General features: G+C 40.5%; 1 protein-coding gene across 4 annotated transcripts in view; it reads left to right on the top strand.

Annotated features, from left to right (window-relative positions):
* The window catches only part of FTO (FTO alpha-ketoglutarate dependent dioxygenase), a 423,247-nt gene that overhangs the window by 154,423 nt on the left and 251,466 nt on the right, over positions 1 to 17,358 (top strand). For all 4 annotated transcript variants that reach the window (XM_005890937.2, XM_070388423.1, XM_070388422.1 and 1 more), the window contains one exon: positions 14,073 to 14,152. In XM_005890937.2, coding sequence (XP_005890999.1) covers positions 14,073 to 14,152 — 80 coding nt within the window. The remainder of the gene's footprint in view (positions 1 to 14,072; positions 14,153 to 17,358) is intronic.

The following is a 17,358-nucleotide window of genomic DNA, read 5'->3' as shown; positions in this document are numbered from 1 at the left end:
GCCAGGCACTGAGCTGGAGGCTTTGATATATTTTATTTATTTATCGTAACAAACCTGTGAGGTGTGTAATCGTCCCCTTCTAGTCACCTTTTTTTTCCCCCAGAAAAGAAAATTGATGGGAATGGACTGCTAGTGGGTAGTATATGGTTTCTTTTAGGAGTATGAAAATACTCTCAAATTAGTTTATGATGATGGTTGCACAATTCTGTGAATGCACTAAAATGCAGTGAGTTGTGTATTTTCAATGAGTGAATTATTTGATATGTGAATTGTATCTCCATAAAGCTCCATAAAGTGAAAATGTTAGTTGCTCAGTCGTGTCTGACTCTTTGTGACCCCATAGACTGTAGCCCACCAGGCTTCTCTGTCCATGGGATTCTCCAGGCAAGGATACTGGTATGGGTTGCCATTTTCTGCTCCAGGGGATCTTCCCGACCCAGGGATTGAACCCAGGTCTCCTGCGTTGCAGGCAGATTCTTTGCCGCCTGAGCCACCAGCACCAGGAAGCAGGTATGTGAACTGTATCTCCATAAAGCTCCATAATGGCACCCCACTCCAGTACTCTTGCCTGGAAAATCCCATGGACGGAGGAGCCTGGTAGGCTGTAGTTCATGGGGTTGCCAAGAGTCGGACACGACTGAGTGACTTCACTTTCACTTTTCACTTTCCTGCATTGGAGAAGGAAATGGCAACTCACTGCAGTGTTCTTGCCTAGAGAATCCCAGGGACGGGGGAGCCTGGTGGGCTGTCGTCTCTGGGGTCGCACAGAGTCAGACACGACTGAAGTGACTTAGCAGCAGCAGCAAAGCTCAATAAAACCCCATTTTAAAAAGGAAATTGAAGCTCAGAGAGGTAAAATCACTTGCTCAAGGTGACATATCTAGTGAAGCTTACGTTTAAGTCCAGATTTTTCTGAGACAAACCTATTCTTTCTTCCGTGGAACTATGCTAGCTCTACCAATTATATCGTTGTGGAATCTTTTTCTTTAAAAGTGTGGAAAAAGAATATTAGTTAAAAAACAAACAAACAAACAAAAAAGAATATTAGTTGACCAACTAATAGATGAATACACATATATTCTCACTGTTAAGGATTCAGATAATATGGAAGTGCGTAGAATAAAATGTAGAGGTACTCTTTTATCTTCTGTCTGTTCCTTTTATAAGCATTAACATAAATAGTTATGTAGATATATTTATGTTACGGCTGCTTTTTTAAAAAACAGAAATGGGACAGTACAGTATTGTGTTAGTTGAGTACCTAGGCTTTGTTGGACTTATGAACTAATTGGCCTTCAGATGGTACTCTCAGAACAAAACTCATTTGTATGTAGGGGACTTATTGTGTGTTAGTAGGTACATATGTGTATGTGTGTGTGTGTGTATACTACTTAGTTTTTTTAACTTAATAATATGTCCTGGAGATTTTTTTCATGTCAGTACCTCATCCATATTATTGTTGGTATTATAATAAAAATAATATATGTACTAGGAAATAAAAATTTAAACAGTGGAGGTTGATCTAAAATGGAAAGGAAAAATAAATAAATAAAAAATAAAATGGAAAGGGGGAAACTTTGCCACCTACCCCCAAGTTCCATTTCTTAGACGTAACTACTTTTCACTGTATTCACATTTTATTCCTTAGGCGATTCTTTCCTGCTTAACTGTTAAAATATCCTTAATACTTCAGTTTTTTCATTTAACAACTTTAAGGCCTGTCAGTCTTTCATGAAGAAAAATGTGGGACTGGCTCTCTTACACTCTCACTCTTCCTAACTTTTGTCACTTGATGTTTATTTTTAAGGTTTTTTTCTCTTAATTGATCAACTTTATACCAAGACATAGATGCTCTCACTTGACTTCTGGTATTTCAGCCATGTCATTGCTGTCATATTTTTGAACTATATAATGTTTACAGGCTCATCTGTTATTTTGATGAGGGGACCATGCTTTCTCTGTATGTCGACAGTGTACAGTGTGTGTTATTAATTGTGCTTATGTGTGTGTTATTAATTGTAGAACCAAATGGAGTGACTGGACTCCTGCATAGAAGGTCTCATCCACTGTAATCACTAAACTTACATCAGTTGAAAGAACATGCTGCAAATGTCAGGTCAAGATTTCAGACCTCACCAAAAGCTCAGGCTCGCGCTGCGTTATTGAGGTGGTTTTGTGTTCGAGCCGTGGCTTTCTTGTTGCTTGGTTCTCCCTCTCTCCCTGGCGTTCATCACTGCCTTTCTCTGTCTTTACTGACTGGAGAGTCATGCCATGGTGCTGGCTCGATGCTATTAGATGTTGCATCATATGACTTAGTTAATGTTTTGATAAACACTGCCTTCTTCAAACCCATCTGACACAGTTTTACTGAGATTGCTTCTCATTGCACTCCTAGGAGAATTCCGTTGTCACTCAGGTCCTGTGTCTTCGTTCTTTTTCTGGAATTTTCTAAGAATGCCTTCTGACTACTATATTTTAGATTCCCCAAAATGTGTACCCTCTCCAGGACCCACCACAGTACTTTGAACATGGTAGGTGCTTTAATAAATATTGAATCAATGAGTGAAATTCCTCTTCATTCATGGCAGTATAGGCAAAAGGAAATATTTATTCTATCCTTAAAAGCTCCTGGCTGGAAAAGGTTTTAAAGACCCCTGCCAAAACAGATGGCCATTCATCTTATATTCTGGGATCTCTAGAGACAGCTTTTAGAATCTTCCATGACAGTCTATTCCTTCAGTGACCCATGCTTTACTTCCTCATAACTAATCCAGATAACGATGTGGCATCATAGAATTTTCCAAATGACACAGTGTCTGGATCAATTTGTACATTCTCTTCCATGTTTTTTTTTATAAGAACACCATCAAAGGTTAAAAAAAAAAAAAAGGTGCCTATGTGTTTTTTTTTAAGCTGAGGATGAATAATAATATTACTATGAATTATGAAGGCCTTTTAACCTCTTATGGTTCATTCAATCAGTCATGTGGTATTGAGATAATTCTCTATACGGGTTGGTAGGTGGAGTGTTCCCTGTTGAGTGGCAGTCTCTCTCTCTGTCTCTTTTTAAATATTTATTTATTTACTTTTGGCTCTGTCGGGTTTCAGTTGCAGCATGTGGGATCTCTCATTGCCTTGCTGGCTCTTCATTGCAGCGTTGGCTCTTTGGTTGCGGAGCTTGGGCTTCGTTGCCTCACAGCATGTGAAATCTTAGTTCCCTAGCCAGCGATCGAATGCAGTCTCCTGCATTGGAAGGTGTATTCTTAACTACTGGACCACCAGGGAAGTCCCTGGCTGGCAGTCTTACTATGCCCTCTTTGGCTATTGGGTTATCTCTACAGCATAATTCATAAAAGTACAGGCTATGGGAAGGAATTTTTCAGGCTTTTAATTTGATTGCATATACTGTGTATGCTCTTTGCTCCTTCTGTAAAAACAGTGGGGGAATGACCATGAATGAAACCTTTAAAAAAATTTATTTATTTAATTGATTTTTGTTGACTGAGCTCAGGACTAGACCAGGAATGAATCTGACTTTCTTGAATCAGTCAGTTCCTGCAGCAGATTTCAAGCCCAATGTCCTCATTGGGCTTCCTTGGTGGCTCAATGGTAAAGAATCCGCCTGCAATGCAGGAGACAAAAGAGACACAGGTTTGATCCCTGGATGGGGAAGATGTCCTGGACAAGGAAATGGCAACCCTCTCCAGTATTCTTGCCTAGAGAATCCCATGGACGGAGGAGCCTGGCAGGCTGTAGTCCCTGGGGTTGCAAGAGTTGGACATGATTTAGCGACTAAGCCACCGCCACTACTGTGCTGGCACTATACCCCCATTAAACTGTCTCTGTGGAATAATTCTTCTAGGCCCAATAAACATTTCAACTTTCTTTTTTTTTTTTTTTTTTGACACAGTTCGAGGCTTTCAGGATCTTAGTTCTCCAACGATTTCTGGACACGGCATCAAAAGTGCCAGGAAATTTCCTACAAATTTTAAAAAGGTATAAATTATCGTCCTTAGTTCATTATAGTGACTTTGTTCTAAAACTGATCCTGGCATACCTCTTTCCCCTTACGTTTTCATATTGTTCACTCCACCTAGCTATATTTTCTCCTTCATTCTAGGTACACATATAACTCACCTATTTAGGGTTGACATTAAAAAAATTTAATAGCCACAGTGACAGTGACACCAGCCATTCAGTGTGGTTGCCATAACTCTCTTTCCCTCCAGACTGTAGCAATTGATGTAGCAGTCTTATGTCACCTATTAGAGCTAAGGTTTTTCAGAGCCACTATTAATTGTATTTCTGTACTGTGCACAGCACTTAGTGCCTTGTACAGAATAGGAACTTGCCGAGTATCTGGAGAGAACAGCCTTATTTCCTCCCTAAGTATTAGCCAGAAACCTTATCTTGGGCTTCTGTGGGGGCTCAGGTGGTAAAGAATCTGCCTGCAATGCAGGAGACCAGGGTTCAATCCCTGGGTCAGGAAGATGCCCTGGAGAAGGTAATGGCAACCCACTCCAGAATTCTTGCCTGGAGAATTACATGGACAGAAGAGTCTGGTAGGCTGTAGTCCATGGAGTCACAAAGAGCTGGACATGACTGAGCAACTAACACTTTTGCTTTTTTAAAAAAAAACTATCTTCAATTGCCAATGGAAAATCAGATATTGAAATAGAAGTGACTAAAGAAAGTAGTCAAAAGGTGTTTGAAGGAACAGAACTGAAAAGTTTAAGTGGCTATTCCAGTTTCATTCATTAGCTTTACTTGGAAGTTCTGGGGCCTGGAGTTCACTGGAGCAGTGGCTTTGTATATACAAAGTGGGAAGAGAAGAGACTTCATTCAAGTTTTCTGTTAACCTAACCTTCTCATCTCTCCATTTCCATGATCCCCTCTGCCCTTCTGTCTCATGGGAAGAGTTGCTACCAGGATGAGAAAAGGCAGCCCTTCCTAAAGTGGGATTAAAGTTCCTTTTGCTGATTTAGAAATCAAGAATGAATGATTAACCTCAAGAATGTATTCTCTTCTCAGCCCAACAATAAAATAAGCATTCCATAAAAGTTAATCTTAGAAAACAAAGAGAGAGAAAGGTGTGTACCCTGAGGTCATCTTCACCTCTGTACTTGTTTCTATAAAAGAGTTTTCAGTCCCCTGGAAAATACACTGCAAAAGATGTATAAAACGAACCAAAGCTCTTATTGCCCTTACTGATTTCAGTGTTCTTTCATTTCTTTTTGGGGAATGAATATCTCTTTTCTGAGGACCTCTTCATTGAGCATTCCCTTTTGCATTTAAAAAAGTCATCATACTTACTGTTTTATTTTTTATTGTTAAGTACAAAAGTAATAATGTATGCTGTCCAGTCAAAGATGCTGTGAAGGACTTCTCTGGTGGTCCCATGGTTAAGGATCTACCTGCCAGTGCAGGGGACATGGGTTCCATCCCTGGTCCAGGAAAATCCCACATTCCGCAGGGCACCTAAGCCCCTGTGCCACAACTATGAAGCCTGCGCTCTAGAGCCCGTGAGCCACAACTACTAAATCCGTGAGCTGAAGCTACTTAAATCTGCACCCTAGAGTCCGTGCTCTGCAACAGAGAAGCCACCACAATGAGTAGCCCATGCACAGCAACTAGAGAAAGCCTGTGTACAGCGATGAAGACCCACCCAGCCAAATTTAAATGTATAAATAAAAGAAAAAACCAACTCCCCCAAAAACAATCAATTTTAAGATGTGCTCTAAATTCAGAGATGCTAAAAATGAAATATTAGAATTGATGCTTACTGTAAAGAATTTGTAAACTATAAGGAAGTGTAAATTGGATAACAAAAATACATCACATAATATGACCACACAGAGCTAGCAACATTCATAACTATTTGATGTGATTCCTTCTAGCATTTTTTTCCTATACCTGGGAAAATATGTTTTCCCAAATATGCGAAAATTAATATCAGATTATATGGTATTAGGTATAATGTTAATATGATATTAATATCATTAGATATGATGTTTAGAAAATTAATATATTAGATATGTTTGGGAATACCAGGCCACCTTACCTGTCTCCTGAGAATCCTGTATGCAAGTCAAGAAGCAACAGTTAGAACCGGACATGGAACACCAGACTGGTTCAAAATTGAGAAAGGTGTGCATCAAGCCTGTATATTGTCACCTTCCTTATTTAACTTATATGCAGAGTACATCATGTGAAATGCCAGGCTGAATGAATCACAAGCTGGAATCAAGATTGCTGGGAGAAATATCAACAATCTCAGATATGCAGATGATACCACTCTAATGGCAGAGAGCAAAGTGGAACGTAAGAGCTTCTTGATAAAGGTGAAAGAGAGTGAAAAAGCTGGCTTAAAACTCAGCACTCAAAAAACAGATCATGGCATCCAGTCCCATCACTTCATGGCAAATAGATGGGAAACAATGGAAACAGCAACACTCTTTATTTTCTTGGGCTCCAAAATCACTGCAGATGGTGACTGCAGCCATGAAATTAAAAGACGCTTGCTCCTTGGAAGGAAAGCTATGACAAACCTAGACAGTGTATTAAAAAGCAGAGACATCACTTTGCCGGTAAAGGTGAACATTGTCAAAGCTAAAGTTTTTCCAGTAGTCATGTATGGCTGTGAGAGTTGGACCATAAAGAAGGCTGAGTGTTGAATAATTGATGCCTTCGATTTGTGATGCTAGCAAAGACACTTGAGAGTCCCTTGGACTGCAAGGAGATCAAACCAGTCAATCCTAAAGGAAATCAAGCTTGAATATTCATTGGAAGGACTGATGCTGAAGCTGAAGCCCTAATACTTTAGCCACCTGATGTGAAGAGCTGACTCGTTGGGAAAGATCCTGATGCTAGGAACAATTGAAGGCAAGAGGAGACGGGAACAACAGAGGATGAGATGGTTGGATTGTATTACCAACTCAATGGACATGGGTTTGAGCAAACTCCAGGAGACAGTGAAGGACAGGGAAGCCTGGTGTGCTACAGTCTATGGGGTCACAGAGTCGGACACGACTGAGCAGCTGAACAACAGCAACAACAATAATGTGTTATATCTTGTTTTTTTCCCAATAGTTTTTTGTCTTTTTTCTCCAATACTTATATATCTTGAATATTTTTCCTTATTAAATATTCCTCGAAAATGTGATTTTAAAAAATGGCTTAAATAGGAGTCCTCTACTTTTGTCATGCCATTTATTACCAGTGCCTTGGTATCAAATATATCTCTCTGGTGAACATCTTTGTACCTAATCTTTATCTGCACCTATGGTTATTTCTCTAGGAAGAGTTACTAGAAGTGAGCCACCTGAGTAAGGATGAGAGTGTTGATAGGTAAAGACTGTACATATTGCATGGTTAGACTGTTCTTCAGAATGTTCTCAGTTTGCCTTCCTACCTACAGTGTATGAAATGTGTTTATCAGTTCCTTTTACCAACCTACCTTATTGCGCCCTAGGCAACACCAGGCATTACAATTAAAAATGTTTTCTCCAATTTAATGAGTGAAAATAACATGCTGTTGTTTTAAAGTACACTTACTTGTTGATGATGTTGAACACTTTCCATGTTTTCATGGCCATTTGTATTCTTCTTTCTATTACTATTTATTAGCTGATCATCTTTTGCCCATTTTTCTGTTGACATGTTATTGACATGCATCTTGATGCTTACTTTATTCAGCTCTTCTGTTCTTTTACTGGGCATTAAAAAAAAAAACAAACATACTCTTTAAAATTTTTGACTTAGATTTTTTTAAACAATTCTTAAAAAAAAAAATTTTTTTTTTTTTTAAATTTTTGACCCTGCTGCACAGCATGTTGGAGATGGCAATGGCACCCCACTGCAGTACTCTTGCCTGGAAAATCCCGTGGATGGAGGAGCCTGGTAGGCTGCAGTCCATGGGGTCGCTAAATGTAGGACACGACTGACCGAGTTCACTTTCACTTTTCATTTTCATGCATTGGAGAAGGAAATGGCAACCCACTCCAGTGTTCTTGCCTGGAGAATCCCAGGGATGGGGGAGCCTGGTGGGCTGCCGTCTATGGGGTCGCATAGAGTCGGACACGACTGAAGCGACTTAGCAGCAGCAGCAGCAGCACAGCATATGGGATCTTAGTTCCTGATCCAGGGATCAAACCCATGCCCCTTGCATTGGAAGCCTAAGGTCTTAACCACTGGCCTACCAGGGAAGTCCCTAAAATAAATTTTAATATAGAAAATTTTTTAGATGAAGTGTACTTACTTTCATTTATTATTATGTTCTTATTTCGTCACTAAGTCATGTCCAACTCTTTGTGACCCCATGAACTGTAGTCCACCAGACTCCTCTGTCCAGGGAGTTTTCCAGGCAGGAATACCTGAATGGGTTGCCATTCCCTTCTCCAGGGAATCTTCCCGACCCAGGGATTGAACTGGAGTCTCCTACATTGGCAGGCAGATTCTTTACCATTGAGCCACCATGGAAGCTCATTAATTATACTAGCATTGAATTAAATAGCCGTATTAAAATTATTTAACAACTTGTATGTTCCCTGCTAGTCTTTTTATATTGTGGTTTTAATTATTTTGATTGCCATCTTGTCAGCTAAAGTATAGGTTCTAACTGTTTGATGAAGGCTAATAGGGAAATGGTGGTAGTGTGTTTTCTGAGTCTTTGCATTGTTTGAGTGTGACTTACTATACCTACATGTATTCATATCTCCTTTAATGGCTATCGGAATCTTGAGTAAGGAGGTTTCCACCTTAAAGCTCTATAGATATTGTTCCCTTGACCTCTAATATTTGATGGTAAGGAGATACCTGAAATCATCTCCATTTTGATCCTATTATAGCAAGTTGTGCTTTTTCTTTGGACATTTTTCGTATTTTATATTTAATTTTTGAACGGAAAATGTTTATGCACTTGGTTAGCCATTTTGTAGTACAGACTCAGGCCTTTTTACAACTTTGGAAAATATTCTTCTGTTATTTCTTTGATTATTCTTTCATTGCTCTATTTTCTGCTTTCTAAGATTTCTGTTCTGTCTCTTTTGGCTTAATCTGCCCCTCATCTCTTATCTTTTTCTGTCACTAATTTTTGTTTTCTGTCTGAGTTCTGGGAGAATTTCTTGAGTTCCCATTCACTTGGGTGATTTGGTTTTTCTGCAGCATGCATTCTGTTGTGTAGTCAGGCTCTTACTGTTTTAAATGAAGGCAGACTTACTAAAAAAACAAATCAGCCCCAAGCAGCCTTTCCTGATCTCATGCTGTTCCATCTTCATGATTACTTTGCCACATTATTACAGGTGCAGTGCCTTCTTGAGTCAAGTGGCTTCTTGAAAAATTGAGACTTTTATGAAAATTTTTTTCTGACCATTTGAGTAACACTTTTTCAGAAGAGGCAGTTTCTGTCAAACTGGTTCCTTTCCTTAGAACTATAGTAATTTTGCCCGAGTTTAGTAATTTTTTCCTTGCCTGTTTTTCCTTATAGAAAGAAGACTAGCACCAGCTAAGAGGCAACTTGGTGTTAAGACTGGTTCTATGAAAACTTAGTATAGATTCCTGGCTAAATACTTCACCTGAAGGCAGAAAATGCACCTTTGCAGGGTCAGATGAGAGATTTGATGAACTGGAGCGCACTGAATAACTTGTTTTTGTCTTTGGGTGGTATGGATGCTCACGGTATGAGCAAACACGGGCAGCTTTTGGACTGGGGATCGAACCCTTACCCCCTGCCTTGGATGGGGAGATCTTAACCACTGGCCTGCCAGGGAAGTCCTGGTATTTTTTCCTAATTGAAGTATAATTGATTTATAGTACAGTGCTACCTTTCTTTAATCTCATTCCTCTTATACTGTATCCAGCAGAGTTGCTTGTAATTTCTGGCATATTGAGCACCTTTCTCTGATATTGAGCACTGAAAGGAGTCTTCATTTTTTTGATATTTCTTTGATGGTCTCATTGAGAATCTAGGAATGGGGTAGGTAGAGGTCTGGGTCTGTACTGTCGTCTCATCAGGAATACTCCCTTCCCCCCTTCCATTGGCTATTAAATTCTGAAAATGTCCTCAGTCATGGATGTCCCCACATCTAGGAAAAATAAGGTCATAAATATTAAGATTGAGGGATGAGAATGGACAGGTGAGTAAGAATGAAAAGCTTCAGTGATTGTGTGAAAGTGGGAAGATTGGATTTCAGTATTGGGCTTATTTAGCTCTGGAGTGCCTTTAGCAAAGCTCCTGATTGTTACTTTAAGAAATTTGGGGACGCAGTAGCCCCTGGTGAAACACTGGACAACAAAACCAAGAAAATAAGGACTGGGTTACATTTAGGGTGACCAGCTGTCCCAGTTTGTCTGGGTAGGGGAGAGGATCTCAGGATTCGGGACTTTGTATTAAAGCCAGGAAAGTACTGGGCATGAACTGATCACCCTAGCGTGAATTATGCCTTTGCATCTGTGGTCTCTTATATGAGATGAGATTTCATGCTACAGTGAATGTCCAGCGTTCTCTCCTTCCACTGATAGAGCAAGCAGCATTTAGCCTGCAAAGAGTGAGAGCTCTTTTTCCATTTGTTTTGTTGAATAAATTCTACAAACTCTGATTGCTCCTGAGTATAGTCAGTTTTTTTAGCTGTTTTCTGAGATAACTCTGGCAAATAGGCATTCTTTAATGTTTTCTTTCTAAAAATTATTAGGATTAGTCTTTAAAGCTGGGGGCATCTTTAGTACATCCTTTGAGATGTACAATCCATGAGGTTTGAGCCACGTTCATAGATTTAGAGTTTGAGACAAATTAGAAGTCCCACAGTGAAAATACAGGGTTCTTTCTAAAAGTCATAAAGGACTAGAGACATTTGGGAGCAATTTCAAAAGAGTCGTTTGATTAGAGAGTTGCCAAGGATTTAAAGAAAGGCACACACCCCGGACTGTTACTTCTAATGTTGTGTTTGCCACTTGGTCTTCCTTCTTAAGTGCCTTTGAGCTGCCCCTCAGCGGAACAAAAGCTCTTAAGAAATCTGTCTGTTAAGATGATTTTCTCCCTCCTTGTGATATCTTTAGAGCCCACTGTTAATAGCCGGGGAGTAATAAGGCTTTTATTTGGATAGGTGAGAATGGCATCTGTATATTTCTTAGAAATTGTTTCAGTCCTTTATGGGCATCTGGCCTGGGGAAACTCCTGCAACCCCTGCTTTTTGTTTTTGTTCGGCTTTGAATCCCCCTTCAGACAAAATAGTTCAGATCAACTAGAAATTCTCAGGTGTGTCCTTAACTGAAATCCTCAGAGGGCAAATTGAAGAGAGAAGGGTCATCCAGTCGTCTTTAGGCCTTAAGCCACACTTAAAAAAATTTTTTTTTAATTTAATTTTAATTTTTTAAATTGGAGGATAATTGCTTTACAGTATGTTAGTTTCTACTGTACAGCAAAGTGAATCAGTTTATCAGTTATATATATATATTCCTTTCCCATTTAGGTCACCACAAAGCATTGAGTAGAATTCCTCATGCTGTATGGTAGGTTCTCATTAGTTATCTATTGTATCATATATCTTTTATTTCTCTGTGTTACTTTTTGGGTGAATGCTGGTTATGGCCAGTTTTATTTATTGGTGTCTGATTTTGTTATACTCTTTTAAGTAGTGTTGGACTTTGCTCTAGTGAGTAATTAAATTATTTGGAATAAGTTGGATTCTTTTGAGGCTTGCTTTTAAGCTTTTAGGTGGATCTTGGGCAGCCTTTCATATAGGACTTGTTTAACCTTACTACTAAGACTATGCTTTTGTAAAGACTCTTATCTGGGCCTTGCCAGGCAGTGCAGTGGTGAAGAATCCACCTGCAAATACAGAAGATGCAAGAGACACCGGTTAGTTCCCTGGGTCGGAAAGATCCCCTGGAGGAGGAAGTGGCAGCCTGCTCTAGTATTCTTGCCTGGAGAATCCCATGGACAGAGGAGCCTGGCGGGCTACAGTCCATGGGGTCGTGAAGAGTTGGTCATGACTGAGCGATGAGGACACGAACACAAAGACTCTATCTATTATTGTCTCAGATAGTAGGAGCCATTCTGGCCGCTGAGAACACGGTGTTCTTGGCCTAATGTGAGCCTGAGGTTTCTGGAGCTTCTTTTCCTACAGCTTTCTGGAGCTTCTTTTCCTGCCTGGAGCAAGTTTTCATTCACATATGCACAGTTTAGTGTGGAGTCAAAGACTGGAAGGAACCCTTCTGCAGATGTCTCCTTGATCTCTCCCTGCGCAAGTTCTTCTATTGCAGTATTCTGCCTTACAGATCTCTGCTCCCTGGTCTTCCTACTCTTTGTCTTCACAACTCAGCAGGAAGGAAAGCTGAACACTCAGAATTCTGACTTCTCCCTCCCTACTCTGTGGCTCTGAAACTGTTTCCAGCTGGAAAGCCAGGCAATTGTAGGACTCACCTATTTAATTTCTCTTGTATTTGGGGTTATGTCATGCTCTGTCTTCCTGTGTTTTATAGTTGTATAAGGCAAGAAGGTCAACCTTGTCATCATTCTCAGTGCTCATCACTTAGTTGTGTCTGACTCTTTGCAACCCCATGGACTGTAGCCCGCCAGGCTCCTGTGTCCATGGGGTTTTCCAGGCAAGAATACTGAGTGGGTTGCCATTTTCTTCTCCAGAGGATCTTCCCCACCCAGGGATTGAACCTGTATTGCCTGTGTCTCCTGCGTTGGTTGATGAATTCTTTGCCACCTGGGAAGCCCATCCTTGTCATGACTACTCCCTAAGATCCATAAACAAATGTCCTGCAATTGGCATTTTGTGTTTCCTCTCTTATGTTTAGAGGAAATTTTATAGGTTGTTTTTGCTGACATGTAGTTGGTCTTTGCCTCCTAATTTAAATCGTTGTCTTTCTTGGTATCTTCCTAAGAAGTCTTTGTCGCTTATGTAGGAAGTCATGTGTTGCCAGGGACAGTCTGGTTCTCTTCTTACTAACAGAGGAATAGAAGCAATGCTCTAAACAGAGGTGATACAGATTTTTGCCTCACATGTGGCATCATTTCATAGAATACACAAGAACTTGGCCATTGAATTTTCTCCAATTGCATGTGGTTTCAGGCATATTCTTTAGCTGATGAATTCACCACCTACTCCATTCTTGGGTCATGAATCTGTAGGCTTGAATTCTGTTCTGAGAGCCAAAGCATTGCAACGTGCTGAGTTGGTTGGTTTGCTGCCTGGAAAATTGTTAGGGCAAAATTGATACTTTGATTGGGGAGGGCAGGAGGCAGATTTTCAGATGAAAGATGTTCAATTCCAAAGAATACGAAAGAATTTTGGCTTATTCATAAAGCATGAGTAGAATTAGATGTATAATGAAAAAGAGAAGTTCAACCCATAAATAGTGCTGAGTGGGTATCATAAGACTACAGGTAAGTAGGGTGACCATATAGCCTGTTGGCTAAGTACAGTGCTGGTTTACGCCTGTTGTCCTAAAGTAATTATTAATCACATCCCCTTTCTCTATTGAAAGTGTCATGGTTTTTGATGGCTTTACCCCACAATGGTTTTATACCATATGACTATATATATATATGCACACATATATGTATATCTGCTGCTACTGCTGCTAAGTCACTTCAGTCGTGTCTGACTCTGTGTGACCCCAGAGACGGCAGCCCACCAGGCTCCCCCCGTCCCTGGGATTCTCCAGGCAAGAACGCTGGAGTGGGTTGCCATTTCCTTCTCCAATGCATGAAAGTGAAAAGTGAAAGTGAACTCGGTCAGTCGTGTCCTACATTTAGCGACCCCATGGACTACAGCCTACCAGGCTCCTCCATCCATGGGATTTTCCAGGCAAGAGTACTGGAGTGGGGTGCCATCGCCTTCTCTGATATATCTATCTATCTATATCTATTTATCTCTCTATATAAAGTCATCCTACTTGCAAAAAATAGTTTAGATTATACAAAGTAATTGTTATATTTTTGGTTCTTGTCATTCTTCTTGAATGATGGATTTACTGTTTACTTTGTAATTTAAATACTATTTAGTGACTGATAAGTGGCGTGTTGGATGCTTTTTTTCCTTTAATTTTTGGTATTTTTCCTGCAGATGATCTCAATGCCACCCACCAACACTGTGTTTTGGCTGGTTTACCACCTCGGTTTAGTTCCACCCACCGAGTGGCGGAGGTAAGTGTAAATAAAAATGTGACTCAAACTTAATTGGATGTGACAGAAGTGGTTGCATGAGCAATTTATCATAGAACTTTGGAAGACTATTTGATAGGAAAATTGCTTCCATCTAACTAGATTTTAGCCTCTGTTTACTTGCTTTTGAGCTTCGAGTTGTGTTGGATCCAGTTGTAAAAAGTGTCTTCACAGCCTGGGCTAAGTCTGTTTTGCTTCCTTCGAGTTGTGTTTCTTGGAAAAGGTGCCTGCAAGAGGGGACCTTGGCAGGTGTTGCTGGTTGGAGATTTTCTAAAGTGTTGGTACCTGTCAAGGTCAAGGTCAAGGTCAAGGTGGTGACTGGAACGAAACTGGGTAGATCTGTGTGCTTGTGCATGTGTTAGTTGTAACTGGGCTCAGAGGGTTGAGAATTTACATTCCCATTAACTTTGGGTCAGGCTTCTGGGCATGTGAATGTAAATTAAAGAGACAGTTAGAGTGGTGCCAGGGAATTTCTGAACTCCCCAGTCAGGTTCCTAACCCAGGCTTGATTGCTGAATTCTGCCACCACTTGCAGTGGCTGATAGTCAGCTGATTAGACTAGTTCAGAATAGAAAGTTAAGAGATGAGGGAAGCCCTTAGTAGTCATCCTGGGGTGTTGTGTGTGCTTGCTTAGGAAGAGTTGTAGAGAGCAGGGAGAATGATCATGAAAAGGATTACAAGTTGACCTCTTATCCAAACTTGTTATCTGTGCTTTGCTTTTATAGCTTGACTTTTCACCATACTGCAGGGGGACCAGTGTGAGAAAGTTGGGCAGAAGGGATAAAATAAAGTGTTAGGGAAACACAAACACACAACCTTTCTAGTCCTGATACTATAGAGTCTATAAGGCAATGTCATGTTTACTGGTAATTAAGCAGCTTTCCTGGTAAACTGGTCAAGCTGCTCGGTGGCTGAGATGGCATGTGTCTAAGTCAAGATGCCAGCAAGCCCATCAAGCGTTCCCTCCTTCCCGCTTTCTCCTTATCTCCCTTTCTTGTTTCTTGCATTCAATCATTCATCTAAATATTCGAGGGCCTGTTCTGTGTCTAGCAGCACTAAAGGCTTGAGAGAGAGAGAGAGAGCCATTAGCTTGACGGGTATGCCCACTAGTTTTGCTGAACTAGCTTTTCAGTTTGAGAGGCAAATATTAAATAGATAAAAACACAAATAATTTATCTTAGAGACCTAAAGTAAGTTCTATTAGAAAAGAAGAAAGGAAGAAAGGAAGGAAGGGAGGGAGGAGGCAAGGGGCAAAAGGAAGGAGGGAAGAGGAAGGAAGGTGAAAGGGAGGAGTGAAGGAAGGCAAAAAGAAGTGAGCAAGCAGTTATCCAGCATCTTACATGTGCTTTGTGTTGTGCAAAAGAGATTTCATTTTTGTATAATACAAGATGGTATAGACATCTGTTTCTAGTCAGAACTTTCCCAAGAATTCTTTTGAGTGTGTGGCTACTTACACATATCTGCATCTTTCCTAATTCAATCTGGAGGAGTGGACAAGGTGATTAGTGCTGTGCTGAGAGGGCTAGTGTATAATGATGAATAAGAAGTTTGGGAAAGTGTATTTGATAAGGATAACAATCATATCTAATTCAGAGTGTTCTTATGAGGATTAAATGAGTTAATACGTGTAAGTGTTTTAGAACAGTGGCTGATAGAGTATGCCTGCAAAGAATGTTAGCCGCTATACATATATATTAAATTGCTACTACCTCTACTACTACTGTTGCTACTGCTATTATTACTACTATTACTATTACTGCCTTTTTCAATTATCCTGATGAAAAGCTAGTGGGAGACGGGAACAACCAAAACTCTGTGTGGAAGGTGATACTGTCTCCGTTGATACACTGGAATGAACACGGTAAAGCAAGAGAATTTATGTCATCAACAAATCTTAATTGAAACAGTTGCTATTGACTGAAAGCTACTACTCAGAAGAAGGGAAGTGATTTTAGTTCTATCATCCATTCTGCAAACTTCTGTTGAACTTTCCAGTGTTCAAGGTATTCTTTTAGACACTTGTGGATAGCGGTAGTTGACGTGTGGTATCTTTAAGATGTTTCCCGTCTAAGAGGAGGTAAGTACAGAATAGAGAATAGAGTAAGACTTCATGAGTGACCTGACAGGTAGATGTGTAAGACTTGAATGTGTAGGGATTAGGGAATTTTAGGACAGTTGAGGTCAGCTAATGGGATGAGGACTCAGGTGCAAATACTGTGATTGGTTTGGGATGGGGATACAAGGGGAATATTGAATGGCTCAACTTTGAATCCAAGGATTGCCAGAAAAGGAGTATTAGCAGATAAAGGCTGATTCCTGAATGGGACCAGATTGTGAAAAATCTTGGATATTAGGTGTGTTTGGAGTTGGTGATGGACAGGGAGGCCTGGCGTGCTGCAACTCATGGGCTCGCAAAGAGTGAGACACGACTGAATGACTGAACTGAACTGAACTGAAACTTAAATTAGGGGATTTCCTGGTGGCTCAGACAGTAATGAATCTGCCTGCAATGCAGGAGACCCAGGTTCAATTCCTGAGTCAGGAAGATTCCCTGGAAAAGGGAATGGCAACCCACTCCAGTATTATTGCCTGGAGAATTCCACGGACAGAGAAGCCTGGCAGGCCACAGTCAATGGGGTCACAAAGAGTCGGACTTGACTGAGCAACTAACACTTTCACTTTCACAAACTTAAATTGGTTGGTGAACTGAAAGTCGCTCAGTCGTGTCTGACTCTTGAGACCCGATGGACTGTAGCCTGCCAGGCTCCTCTGTCCAGGGGCTTCTCCAGGCAAGAATACTGGAGTGGGTTGCCATTTCCTACTCCAAAATTGGTTGGTAGATGGGGGTTATCAATGATTTATTTATTGCAGTATTGACATATTGGAGATATCTTTTGGAAGATGAAAATGATAAAGACATCAATTAAACCTGTTAGTCTGAACTAAAGTAGTGGCAACAGGAGAAAAGAAGAAATTCCCTTGACTAATGTAGGAAATGTAGTGACAGACTTGGCAACTGAATGCAGTGGAGGACGGAATGGAAGAGTGAATGAGTGGGCGAATGAATGAATGGATGAACAAGCGAATGAATGAACACACTGACCAACTACCTCTTTACTGTATGCTTGTCATGTGCCAGGCTCTCGGGTGACTCTGAGAGCAAGCCTGGTTGCAAGCCAGGTTGCAAG

Source organism: Bos mutus, chromosome 18 (assembly GCF_027580195.1).
Source record: "Bos mutus isolate GX-2022 chromosome 18, NWIPB_WYAK_1.1, whole genome shotgun sequence".
NCBI classification, from domain to species: domain Eukaryota; kingdom Metazoa; phylum Chordata; class Mammalia; order Artiodactyla; family Bovidae; genus Bos; species Bos mutus.
This window is presented reverse-complemented; position numbering and strand designations above follow the sequence as displayed.